This window comes from Pezoporus flaviventris, unplaced genomic scaffold (genome assembly GCF_033815535.1).
Source record: "Pezoporus flaviventris isolate CSIRO_AGI_PZ_B2104156 unplaced genomic scaffold, CSIRO_AGI_Pfla_v1 ptg000007l, whole genome shotgun sequence".
In the NCBI taxonomy this organism is placed as follows: Eukaryota; Metazoa; Chordata; class Aves; order Psittaciformes; family Psittacidae; genus Pezoporus; species Pezoporus flaviventris.
The window spans coordinates 92,231,082-92,244,733 of NW_026892555.1; the positions used below are offsets into that span (position 1 = coordinate 92,231,082).

General features: G+C 39.0%; 1 protein-coding gene across 1 annotated transcript; it reads left to right on the forward strand.

The window, feature by feature from the left end:
* Window positions 1-583: 583 nt before the first annotated feature.
* On the forward strand, window positions 584-13,644 carry MCUR1 (mitochondrial calcium uniporter regulator 1). Its single transcript, XM_061449542.1, has 9 exons — window positions 584-806; window positions 1,646-1,759; window positions 3,238-3,341; window positions 4,787-4,888; window positions 5,988-6,029; window positions 8,327-8,398; window positions 10,306-10,359; window positions 10,753-10,867; window positions 12,128-13,644. The coding sequence occupies exons 1-9, from the start codon at window positions 584-586 to the stop codon at window positions 12,181-12,183; spliced, it is 882 nt and encodes a 293-aa protein (XP_061305526.1). The 3' UTR covers window positions 12,184-13,644.
* Window positions 13,645-13,652: the final 8 nt, after the last annotated feature.

The following is a 13,652-nucleotide window of genomic DNA, read 5'->3' on the forward strand; positions in this document are numbered from 1 at the left end:
TCCTGGGCTGCATCAAAAGGAGCGTGACCAGCAGATGGAGGGAGGTGATCCTGCCCCTCTCATGAGACCCCATCTGCAGCACTGCGTCCAGCTCTGGGGCCCTCAACGTAAGAATAACATGCACGTGTTGGAGCGAGTCCAGAGAAGTGCCACAAAGATGATCTGAGGTTGGAGCACCTTTCCTATGGAGATAGGCTGAGAGAGTTAGGCTTGTTCAGCCTGGAGAAGAGAAGACTCCGGGGAGACATTAGAGTAGGATTCCAGTACCTAAAACCCGGTTCCACTGGGGCCAGGCTGAGCCGGTACTGTCTCTGCCCGCAGAAGAGCGCCGGGGACACTCCACCTGCCGCGGGCCCGCCCGCGCCGCTCTTCTAACCGCGCCCCGTGGCGTAAACCATGAAATCAACTGGCGCCGATCACAGCGTCACCCGCGTGCCCTGCCACGTGCCGGAGGCGGAAGTGAGGATCCGGCGCAGGGGCGCGTGTTCAGTGATGGCGTTCTAGTAGCAGCATCGGCAGCAGCAGCGGTTTCGCTCCTTCCCCCCTTCCGTCCGTCCGTCGGTCGGGACCGGGTGGCGCGGCCATGGCCAAGGGCCAGGCGGCTGTGAGCGGCGGGAGGCGGGCGCTGCTGCTGCTGCCGTTGCGCTCGCGCGGCGCCCGGGGCGCCGCCTCAAGTGACTGCCGAGCGCCCCCGTTCGCGGTGCACCGCTGCCTTGGTGACTGGCAGCGGCTGGTGGTTAGCGGCAGCGCAGGGCGGGGAAGGCACGTCGGTGGGACCCGTGGGGAGAGCCGCTGCGGGGAGCGCGGTGAGAGCTTGAGGGGGCGGCGGGGGGGAAGCGGGTGCCCCGTCACCTCACCCGAGCGCGGTAGTGCGGTGGCACGGAGAGGAAGGGGGGCGCTTCGGGCCGCGGCTGCTTTGGGGTCCCTCGGAGGGGCCGTTCTCTGGGCTGGGTCATCTTCCCCTAAGGGTAGACTTGATTCTCCTTTCTCGATCTTTAAAACGGGTAGCGCACTGCCATATGTTGTCTCCATGTGTTTTAAAATAGAATGACTTTGAGGACAGGGTACCGCCTCCTGACAGTTTACGTCGTGTTCCGGCTTGCTTTCTTTTTGTCAGCTAGTTTATGCTAATGCCCAAGTGGAAACTATGCTGTCTGAGGTTTGCATTCACTGCTGAAAGTATTGTCTGTAAAAATAGTAAATGTCAAATTGTGAGGGATTGCCTTTTTTCTAAAGGAGGCAGATAATGGAGGCTTTTAACAGAGTAGCAAAAGTCTGAGGATTTAGTTCTCAGAGCCCTGCACTGCTCACAGCATCCACTGATCATGCTGCTAATGATAAAGGAACAATTCTAAGATCATGACACTTGGTGGGATTTTCAAGGACATGATATTCTTGGAGAGCATCTCAGAAGTGCAGCAGTAGTGTTGTAGTGTGTTTTCAAGCTCTTGTACATAGAGCTTCTTAGTCAGATACCTTTTTGTTTCAGGCAAGCTGTAGTAACCTCAAAGCACAGTCTAGTATTTTTTCATAAATGGAGAATATTTGGTGTAGTAAGAAAACTCCTGAGAAACATATTGATTAATATACTTTCCTAAAAATAACCTATATTTTGGTTTTGTCTTTGTTTTGTTTTTTCCCCCAGGTGTAAGCGTCTCTGCATCACCATCTATACAAAGCAAAGAGAATGTTTCCTTTTTGGGAAATAGGAGGCTTTTTTTTGACACTCATGCACTGGTATGCCTCTTGGAACAAAATGGTAATTTGCTAGAAATGGGTAGCTGTTTTCAATGTCATTTCGTGAGTGGCTCTAAAAAGCCACTTTTACAAAGGTTGTTACTTACTTTTCTTTGACATGTGATGTTACAGCTTCAGTTTTACGGATTTTTTTTTTCTACTTCCAAAAGGAAATAGCTTATGAAACTTTGACTGGAATAATTTGTTATCCTACTTGTAATTAAAAATGTGAAAGAGAAATCAAATTTTAAGGGTTGAGAGTAAAAACAGTTTTCAAGGTAGTAGTTTAACATGTATTAATTGGATTCTTGTGTGTTTAGTATATAGCACCTTGAATATGCAACAGTGTCTTATAATAGGATTGAATATGGGCTACTATATAAAATACAGCCTTTAGGATAGAAATAGAATACTATAAGATATGGCTGCTGTTATGCTAAAACATAGGTAAGGGAATAGATTATTTTGGATTTGTGCTAATGTTGCTGAGGTGGAGAAGGTACCTGAAGGAGAAGTTATGTACTGCTGAATTGAATTTTAACAGCTCTCCATCCCTGAAAAGGAGCAGTCTCCATCCCTTTTCCCTGCTATGTAGTTTCATCTCTTCCTGGGGCCAACCTAATTCTCGGAAAACCCTGCAGCTCTTTTGCTTGGTTGAAATTCTGAGATGCCACTTTAATAAGCCCACTGAGCAGTTGTGTGAACACCGGGACACATATAAAGTGTCAGGAGGAGGGATAAGGACAATGAGAGAGTCAGGATATCTTCCTTTTGGTGGTGACAGACTGTTTTATTAGCTCACCTATTAAAAGCAACTCACTCTCAGACCCCAGTGCTTTTTGATGCTTAACTGCGGTTCAATTTGAAACAGTCACGCTTTTGCAGGTGTCCCTTTTCATAATTAAATCTTATTCACGGCATTTTTACTCCTATATTTTGTAAGTGGAAAAGTTGAGGGTATTTCTAGGGTGATGTTTTACAATAGTTTCCAATATATTCAGTTTAAAAGGTTTCTGATGGGGACTAAGAGGCTAGTAGGCCTAAAATTAGAGCAGTTAGCTCTGTTTTCAGTTGTTGAATTTTGCACATCTTCAGCAGTACTGAAGATATATAGTACAGTATACTGAAAATAAGTATAGTCTACTGAAAATAAGTATCTGCTTTTTAGGGTCAGAATTCTTGTTCATAGAAATAACCACACGTGAGAGATGACAATCCATAATATTTCTAGGAAATTTCCAGCATTCAAGCTGCTGATACTGTAATAGTGCTGTACTGCAGAAGCAGCTATGCTGTGTCACCAACTTAATTATTGGGTGGAGGAACTTGGATGTACAGACTCATGTTCTTTTGTTAGTGTTGAATCAAAAGGAGTATGTTTTATTATCTTCATAACTGACATTTGTTTAAACTTGATGCTGAATATTAATAAGTGGTGTTTCTGTAAACTGTCTGGATTTAGATCTCTCTCTGAATGCTGTTGCATTTCATTTTGCTTAGGGTTCACTACTCAGCAGTCGGAGGTCATTGTATCTGCATTAGTGAAAATTATGAACACCAACCTGGATATGATTTACAAGGATATGGTCACCAAAGTACAGCAGGTTAGATCAGAGATAATGATGAGGTTAAAGTAAATAAAAACCTTGTATGCCTGCTAATGAAATACATGTTGCTATTTATTACTGCTGGACTACAGTAAATAACCTCCTTCTATGCCCAGGTTTTTTGAATGAAAGTGAAACTTTTTGGTTTGTGCTAAATTAAATGTTGCTACTGGTGGTAGATGTTTTCTGAGACTGTTAGGTTCAATCCATGGGTGACTTTCTACCATTAAGATTAAAATGTGCAGATTTGCAAGGCATGCTAAGATAGAAGCAGCTCAAGAGGTGTGTATACCATGAACTCTGTCTGGGCAATGTAAGGCCATACTTCCTTACAGTCTTTGAATGCACAACGGCTTGTGCAAAAAGAGAATGAAGAATTGGAAGAAGGTTTGGAACATTGTGGTTGTAGCTTATTACCATTAGGCTATAGTTGGGTATGTAAAAGATAAAATATTACACTGGTCAGACAAAACCTTAGGGAAAAATAAATGTGTGTGTACAGAGATGAGGTAGAGAAAGAACAGGAAAGATTTGTTCTCTGTTTTCTCAGCTCACTGAAGAGGGGAGAGAACAAAAGCAAGCTGGAGGCAGGGAGTAATAGAAGAGGTATGTCCATGGCAGCACTCTTTCTGTAGGTTTTGTAATACGTCTGGTACGCTGTCCCATTTTTTTCAGTCTTGTGGTCAGGTAGCCTAGTGAGGCACCTTGAGATGCCACTTAGAAATACAGTGCTGCAAATTAGAATAGCATTTCCTGACAGAAGTGAAGTTAAAGTGCTGTGTCAGATTTGTAGGGTTCTTAGTCCAGAATCAAAAGCAAGAGACTACTTACTAGAGCGAGATCTTCAGAGAAGATAAAGGAGGCCCTGTTTGCATATGTAGCTAGTGTAGGATGTAGAAAAATGCCTATCCTTGAAAGTTTCAGAGAATTCTTGTTTGTCTTCTGTCAGCTCAGTGTAACAAATTGAGCAGAGCAATTAAAAGTATAAGTAATAGTGATACTGCATAGCAAAGCAAGAGTGGCACCTCCCTTGCAAGAGAGGGGTAAAGAAGGAGGTAGTTACAAGAGTATGGTTGTACTGGGAGTTTTGGTCTGAAAGCCAGCTTTCCTCATTTAGCTGAGAGACAACTCTTTACTCCCTAAGGCCTTTGCTAGCTTACTAATTTGAAGACTTGGAAGAAACTATTTCCTAGGCTATTAATTGAATTATTCTGATCTGTGTTAGCACTGCTAATTTTGTCAAATGTTACCAGTGTTTGAGATTAACTTGCTTATTTTGTCCCTGTCAATTTATCTTGCTTTCTGAAACTCAGACAATGAATCTGAAATTGCTGAATTAAAAGTTTCAGGGTACCAAAATAGTCTATCATATTTGTAGGTACAGATGAGAAAAAGCATTACAGGTATTATATATTCTGAGGTTTTTCTTCCTTCTTTTAAAGGAAATTGCTCTTCAGCAAGTAATGTCCCATATTGGTGGCGTGAAAAAGGACATGATTATCTTGGAAAAAAGTGAATTTTCAGCACTTCGTTCAGAAAATGAGGTAAAAATTCTTATATTGAAAAGTTCTATTCTAGCACTTGCTTATTTTTTCTAATGATGTAAAAAAGCATCTTGTATCCAAGGGGTTGGCTCTGTGGCCACAGTGGCTTAACACTTTCATTAATGACTTTGTTAGCGGGACAGAACACACCCTCATCTTATTTTTTCCAATGATGTAAAAAAGCTTCTTGTACTCAGAGGGTTGGCTCTGGGGTCACTGTGGCTTAGCACCTTCATTAATGACCTTATTGATGGGGCAGAGTACACAGTCAGCATGTCTACAGATGATACAAAGCTGGGAGCTAGTGGCTAATATACCAGGCAGTTGTGCTGCTATTCAGAGGGGCATGAACAAGCTGGGGAGGTGGGATGACAGGAATTTCGTGAAGTTCAGCAAGTGGAAATGCCAAGGCCTGCACTGGAACATCCCTAAACACCAGTACAGGCTGGTGCTGACCAGCTGGAAAGCAGCTTGTCAGAAGAAGCCCTGAAGGTCATGGTGAGCACCAAGTTGACCATGAGCCAGCAATGAGCCTTTGGGGCAAAGGTGGCCAACAGCCTCCTGGGCTGTGTTAGGAGTACTGCCAGTGATGCCTGGCTGTGGTGAGATTTCATCTGGAGTGCTGGATCTAGTTCTGGGCTTTTCATGCAAGGAGACATGGATGTGATTCTAGACAGAATCAAACAAACAGCTAGAGAGATCAGTAAGGGGCTGGAGCATCTGACATATAGACTGTGAAAGCCTAGAAGAGAAGGCTCAGGGGGGAATCTCATTAATGTATAAAAATATTTGAAGAGAGGGTATAATGCAGATGGAGACAGGCTCTTTCCAGTGTTGTCCAAAGACAGACAGTAGGTAACTGGCACAAATCAAAATGTGGAAAATTCTATTTAAGCGTAAGAAAAACCTTTTTACTCTGAGGGTGGTAGAACTCTGGAATAGGACTGTATCTGTGCACATACTGAGGACATGCTGAGTTAAACCACACTTTTCACTTTATAGTCAATGTTGCTGATTGTACAACTTCATTAGTACTTCTAGATTATGGGGCTTTATGTACAGTAATAAAGTGTACTTTTTTCTTTTTCTGCTTTCCCAGAAAATAAAACTTGAACTCCAGCAGATAAAGAAGGAAGTCATGGTAAGATACCATACTAATAGAATCAAGAATTAACACTAATTAATCTAGTCTGGGTAAAAAAAAATGAATGAAATATTGTTGCTTTCAAGATTTTTATTTTAAAAGGTGTGCTTAATTGTAGTGATATACAGGATACTGAAATTGCGGTTGGTGGTACACTGTCGACGGTAGTAAAGACAGTTTCATGCATATTTCAGTTATGGTGACAGAGAGCTGTGAATGGTGAAGAAAAATTTAACTGAATATTTTTTACTCGCATGTCCTTAATTCAGATTCAGAAAGTGGCTGCCATATCGTGCTTCAGGCTGAGTGAAATTCTGCATTTAGGGCTGCCTGTTACATGTAAAGATGTGACATGCTTTTAAAATTACAGCACTTAATACTTGGTTTGGGTTGGAGTTTTAGGTGGTTACCTTTTTTTTCTTGTTTATGTGCTTGGGGTTGTTGATATTTGTTTATTGGTTTGTTTGATTGATTCTCTGAAGACTTACCTGTTAGCTGTCCAGAACTTAAAGCAATTTTAAATGGCTTCTTTAGGGCACCAAGTTTGGTCCCATTTGTTTGAGAACAAATGACCAATGCAAGAAAACAGACTCTCTGTAGAAAACTTAACTCTATTAAGGATAAGAATTTAAGTGTCAGTACTACGTTTGTGTTCTTTGTGGTTTACCTGTCTTGAATAGCATTCCAAACTGGTTTACTGTCAGAACAAGATCATCATAACATCTGTTATTTCAATGGGTGTGGAGTCATAAGCAGCCTTTACACAGAAACATTCTTGGAAGTTGAAAATTGGCAACTGGGAAACATTAACTTTTTATGGACTTGAGAGCTGCTTTTTCCCACTGAGATGTCCTTATTAGTTGGAAGGGTGGAGCACTTTTCCTTCCCTAGGATTTGACTAAACTATCAGACTTGGATGCGTTGAGCTAACAGACAATGTAGTTGAATTCAGCCTAATGTCCCTTTGCCATTTCTTCCCTATTTTCTTTTTAATTTCCTTTTGCCCTGTCATCTCCATAAGTAGTACATAAATATCTCAGGGCTAATCCTGCATGTTTCATACTGTGCTATGAAGTGCTTAATGAATCTGAGTTTTCAGAATACCATTTTAAAATACATTCAGCATCTGATTTTTTGAATTGTAACTTATTTTATGGTTTTAGTTGCACATAAATGAGTTAGTGTAATCCACCGTAGAGCATCAAGGATTTGAGTCATCTTTCCTTAAAAGCTTAGGTGTCTTTAAATTTTACTTTTAACTGTAAATATAATTCTCACAAGGGCGAGTGAGTTTGTTTGCTCATACTTGTTCCTGTAAAAGACAAAAAGACACGATGTTGCAAAAGTTTAAGAAAAAACTATTTCTAGTTTTTATTTCATTAAACTGTAACATATCACGTTGTAATGATGTCCAATTATAAACCAGTTGAAGTTCAAAAATTCAGACATAGAAACTGAATGTAGTTATTGGTCAGACTAAGTTAATGAACTTCTGACTAGTTGCCATTGGCCTGCTTGAGAGATGCTTACCTGGTTTTAATGGTAGAATCTCCCAGAACATCAGCAGTCTTTTGCTTCTCCCACACATTCATCTGATCAGCAGTTTGCCGCATGACAAACTGTCAGCTGGCTGGAATTCCTGCCAGGAGGTTGTGTTAAAATGGCAGCTGTCACTGAGAAAAGCAGGAATCATGGCTATAGATGAAGGAAAATGCAAGCGAACAACTTACGGTAGTTTAAAAAAGTTAAATTTTAAAAATATAATAAATATTTCCTGGCTTCTAAAATGTCTGAAGCTTTTTCTGAAAGCCCTAGATGCAGTCTTTAGAAACAGGAGGGGTTTTTTCATTGAAGGTTGGAAATCGCTTTAAAGCTGTTTTGAGCATCAAGGTTGCTTCATGGAGGAAGCCCAATTTACAGGTGCACCTAGGCATGGGTTTCTAGAAATCAGAGTGAGTTATGCGATGTATGAAACATCCCCAGTATTTATAGAAGGATGTGCTCTCAATTAAGTTCTGTTCTCAGTGTTGTGGTTTTAGAAGTAATTGTTCGGTTTTGATTCCAAGATTCAATTCATACTATAGAGCATGCACATTTCCTGGGAAAGAATAGGAATGCTTATTTTTGAAAATTATGTACATTAATTGGAAAGAAGCTTGATTTGTGAAGAAAAGCACAATATATCTATGATATAATCTATGATTCTAATCTGTGATTCTTTATTTGTCTAATTCTTTCTGCTTATGATTAAATAGAAAAGCTTGATTGCTGTTTTATCATTTTTTGTCCATTAGGATGAAATTACTAAAGTTCGTGCTGATAACAAGTTAAACCTAAACCTAGAGAAGACCAGAGTAAAAGAATTGGTAAGTTTTGCTTTTAGAAACCTCTCAACACTGAGTAATAGCCAAATTTGGCTAACAGCATCCTACCCAAACAGTGCTTTCATACTAATCCATAGTAACTTTCTGCTTCAAGATGGTATTAATCCAAGTTACTCATCCTTATGCTGCTGTAACACAAGGTGCCATGTTTGGTTTTGTATCCCTGTCTATTTTGATATTGTTTTCATGTCAGGATTAAATCCCTACATTTAATATATTAGATATTTAATCTAAATATGCTGACTGGCTGCCTAGAGGTTTTCTGTGTTATTAGTAGATCTCTTTATTTTCACACTTAATGAAGTTTATGCATTTCATTAAATTTATCACCAGTGAAGATGTTTCATTTTCCTATAGCTAGAGAATTTATAGCTTAACCGGTGTGTAAGGAAATACGTATTGTGAAAATAGTTGTCATTTATTTTTATTTCATTGAAATTCTAGCTGCTCGGGGTTCAGATTGTTTGAAGTTTGAAATATCTGGTAGAACTGGATTGATGAGATCTTAAATTAGAGTAACATAGATGGAGAATTAGAAGATTAACAAGTTTTTGCATTAAATGTAGCATTCTAAATAGAGTGCTCTTCTTACAGATATATTTTTTTAATAACTTTTAGGATCTTAAAGAAATTGCATCTTCTAAATGGGAAGATGTTTTAATTACATTTTTCCATTAATATTATTTCTTATTCAGTCCATTTTCCCAGATGTGTAATGAAGAAGTAATATTTATCTCCAATCCAGGCAATAAGGGCTGTTCAAGTAGATATTATTTACCTTCTGTATGTGCCACTTGAAGCTTTTCATAATGATTAGTTTAGGTAGCAGCTGTGTCAGTGATTTAATAGAATGACTAACAGTCTGTTATCCCATAGTAGATGTTTGAATAAAGTACAATTTGAGTGGATAAAGTTCTTGTTCAAAGGTTAATACTTCATGCTGACGTTTTGAAAAAGCATCGTATGTAATGTGTAACAGTGTAGATCATAAGCTTTGCAGTAACTGATTTAAAACCACTGCAACAGTGATTAATTAGACACTAGTGTTTTCTTGTATATTTCTGTAGGATTCTGGAAGCTACAGTCTGTCTATTGTGCAGAACACTGGGTCTTTGAGCAGTGTGGCCTAGTGGAAGGTGTCCCTGCCCATGGCAGGGGAGTTGGAACTAGATGATCTTTTGAGGTCCCTTCCAACTCAAACCAGTCTGTGATCCTATGATTTTGACTGCCTCCCAGGAAAAGCAAACTATGCATGTTGACCTTCTCTTAAGAAAGTTAACCAACTTTGTAGTCTGTTGTACAACTATAATTTCATACTTTCTCTGAAAACTGCTTTTTTTTTTTTTTTTCCCCTCTGCCCACACTTCAGTTGTGACAACTCTGCCTCTGCCATGCATGAACAGAAAAGGAAAAAGGCAGATGAATGGGGAATGGGTTGTTTTAAAACCTTACTTGCCTTCCTGAAGAAAGCAGATGGCTCAGTCTTAATTGTGCTCAATGGATTAGTTAACTGTTCCAGAGTTACTGTTTAGAATCATAGGTCTTTGTTTTTCAGAAATACAGATCTGCCAACTTTTATTCCAGCTGCTTATTACTACATACAGCTTTTGCAGAAGCAAAGTATCTGATGGACTTACTGCGCTTCACAATTCAGAGGTGTGCGTGAACATCTGTCTAAATTGTGCTTTTCCAAAGGACAGCAATTACCTTACAATACTGTCTCCCAAGACAATAATCTTTTCCATATTCAGTGTTCCACAGAATTTGAAGCAAAGCAATATGCTTTTAAGCGTGGGGGAAAAAGTTTAATGACATTGTCATGAATATCATGTTTATCTTTTTTTCTTGTGTGTGTGTATGTGTTTTGTTTTTGTTTTTCTTCCCTCTAGTACTCACGTAATGAAAGAAAACTACTTGAAATGAGGACAGAAATAGTGGAATTGGTAAGAACTTGGTAGCTGATTATTACACAGCAATTCTTTCTGTACTTGGGTTATAGACCTGGCATTCTTTTTTTTGGAGTTGTTCATGTCTTTAGGCACTTTAATATACAAAATGTCATTGTGCTTTATTTCCCTGTGTATTTTCATACTGGTACAGGTAACTGAAGTGTCTATGAAACAAAAAGGCTTTCATCTATATTTTTAGACCCTCTGCATATATATATATACAAACTGTTTAGTAATTAGATTGGCTAGGAATGAACCTGTACTTTTTGAATGCAAATTAACATACATTTTAGGAGGAAACAAAAATACAACTTGAAGAGTTGGGTTAAACTTCTAACTAAACTAGAAACTGTTGGAATTGCACTGGTTTGTTGATTTATATTTTAGCATGCACAACAAGATCGAGCTCTGACCCAAACAGACAGAAAAATAGACACAGAAGTTGCAGATCTGAAAACAATGCTGGAAACACACAAACTTGATAATATTAAGTACTTAGCAGGTAAGGAATCTGATAGTTGGCTCTGATGGTGAAACTATTAAACATTGTTAAATGTTTGGTAAACTCTTGATTGACTATATTCATAAAGGCCCTGATTAAAAAAAAAAAGATTTGAAATAGTCAAGATTAGCAGCCTTAGCTGTGTACTTAAGCCAAGGTTTCCCATGATTTTTTTCTTTATTTCCATGGGCTATGGCTGATTTTTTTGTTCTTCCCCCTGCTTTATATTGTTATAACAGTGCGTATGAGGAATCTGAAACACTGCCTGGCAAACAAGGGCCAAAAAGTTCTTCTGTGCCAGGCTTAATTGAAAAAAGCAGCCTGATGCATTTCTAAGATCTCTTTATCTGTCTGATGGAGATCTATATGCAAGATGGAACATTTCAGCTTTTCTGACTGTTCACTGCCACATACTCTTTAAACCCTTATGTTTCAGGCCATGGGCATTAGAAAAATACTATATATGTGCATGCATGCCTACACTATTGCCCTACATAACTTGAGTATTTTGACATTTTGCTACTGAGTGTGCAGTGCTATTAACGAGCAGGTTTGCAGTAGAAAATTATTCTTCTGATACTGATTTTTTGATTATTCTTTCACAGTGGATTTTGTCGCAAGTACAGTCACATCTATTCACATTACTGTACTTCAGGCATATCCTTTAGGGAGAACCATTACTGGAAAATAAAAGGCACCTCATTAAAATGAGAGGAAATTGTTTTCCCCACCATCCCTACTCCAAAACAAAATTACATTGTGTTTGAAGTGCTCCTTCTGCAAATAATGGCAAAACTCTTTTGTGTGTGTATCTAGAAATCAAAAGTCGGTATCATTTCAATAGAAATTTTTTAAAACTGCAAACTGCAAAGCCTTGTTAAAGAGCGCTTTTTCATTTATTTGTTGCTGAATACTAGACTGTGATTTAATAATCCTGTTACCCATTTCCTCACTTTACAACTGTAACTTGCCATATTGAGCTTTTGGTAAGCAACTAGGGATTTCTTTCAGCTTCTTGTAACTTTTCCAGCCCAGTTTTCCTGCATTTTTTTTTTTCTTTCCTTTTTCTTTGTCATTTTTGTGCCACTTTACTGAGAATTGTTTGGTTTTAAATTAAAAACCTTATTTTCTTACATGGAGGAGGGGTGGTGGTTACACTTCTAGTATTGAAGCAAGATGTGTACGTAGCTCTCGGAACATTTCTTTAGAAAGCTAAAGATTTAATGTCTCCATTTCTCCCCCATTTTTATCTTCTTTCAGGTTCAGTATTTACATGCCTTACAGTAGCACTGGGATTTTATCGTTTGTGGAGATAATAAAACATGAATGTAAAGGGACATCTACTGTCTTCATTTCTGGGTAGGAAAAAAAGAAAACAAGGAGTTTTGTCTTTACCCGGACTTCAACCAAGTCTTGACTGTTTTATTTATTTTGTAAAGCAGACTGCATAGAGAATGTAACCAAAGATGTGCCTAGAAACAAACTGTACACATACTGTGTGTATTTTGAAACTTACCTCTGCTGAAAGCATAGTATATGCATTTCTGCCATTTGCCTCTACTCGGAACTGCAGTGTGTGCACCTTGCTGCTGCTGAGTGTCATCAAAGCAGAGACTGGCATTCACACCGATCATCTGGGGCTGCCTGCTCTAGAGAAGACTGTGTGGGATTATGTTCTGCGACCTGTTCAGACCTGCTCGCTGAAGTCAGTTGCATGTATCAGACTGAAGTTCTGACTGTTAATGTAAAGCTGAAACTACATGTTTTGTGGCTTGGAGGCACTCTTGTATAAGTAGAATTTGTGTTAGCTGAATCATGCTTACCTCCCTCCTTCTAACACTTGTTCATACAGTTACTATGATCAAATATTTGTTTTGCTATTTTTATAACATTATAGTTATTAGCTTGTTTTCCAGATGGCTATCCAATCAGTCATGTTTTATGACAAGAGTACTGTGTAGTGATAGCAGTGTTTGCTGCTAGTTTTGTTTGTAATATATTTGTAGAGGTTTTTGTGACTAACTTGCTTTTGATACATGTAAGTATCTGATACTCATTCCATATGCTAATTGTTATCTTTACCACTGTAACTGGAAATTTGCAATGCAGTAAAATACACTAGTTGTATTAATTTACAGTTCAGTGATAGAAAGTGTCTCTGGTGCTGCCTTCTTGATGGAAGGGAATTGATGGTTCTAGAAAAGAAAGAGATGTTAAATCGTGGTTATGGAACAGGGTCTTTGGCAAGGGAACTGCAATGCTGACAAGTCTTCTGGGATTTTACTTTTACTTAAAAAAATAATAAAAACTCCTGTTAGTTCTTCAAACTTTGATAGCGATTTTATTAATGAAAGCAGTAACTGAGACCTGCAAGGATGTTAAATCCAGTTCTGAGCAAGCCCATGTGAACCGGTAAGTGCAACTGAAGGCAATGAAGGAAGGTGCCCAGTGTATCCAGTTATCTGCCATTCATCCACTGATGAAGTGACTGGTTTACTAGCAGAGCTGCCAAGTGTGTCCTTTCAGTTAAGGGAAATTTGCCCTTCTTGCTTGCTCTTAGGAGGAGAGAATGCATTGGTAATAAATGCTGTTAGAGGACAATCACAACTTTGCTTAATGAAAGTAAAGCTGTTTGGCTATTTTGTGCCTGTACTGTAATAACCATTTAACTCTTGGTGATGGGGAGTGCCAGCTTCAATCATGTGCATGTGCGGAGGAAGCAATGGATGCCTATAATAATACTATACTGGCCTGAAATAAAGACTTTTTAATAATTCGTAAGGTA

What these genes read in the sequence shown, in the direction of transcription:
- MCUR1 (XM_061449542.1), top strand. Translation starts at nt 584, where the DNA reads ATGGCCAAGGGCCAGGCGGCTGTGAGCGGCGGGAGGCGGGCGCTGCTG. An exon ending in GAGCCGCTGCGGGGAGCGCG is followed by an intron (nt 807 to 1,645) that starts GTGAGAGCTTGA and finishes TTTTTCCCCCAG; the next exon opens with GTGTAAGCGTCTCTGCATCA. An exon ending in CACTTCGTTCAGAAAATGAG is followed by an intron (nt 4,889 to 5,987) that starts GTAAAAATTCTT and finishes CTGCTTTCCCAG; the next exon opens with AAAATAAAACTTGAACTCCA.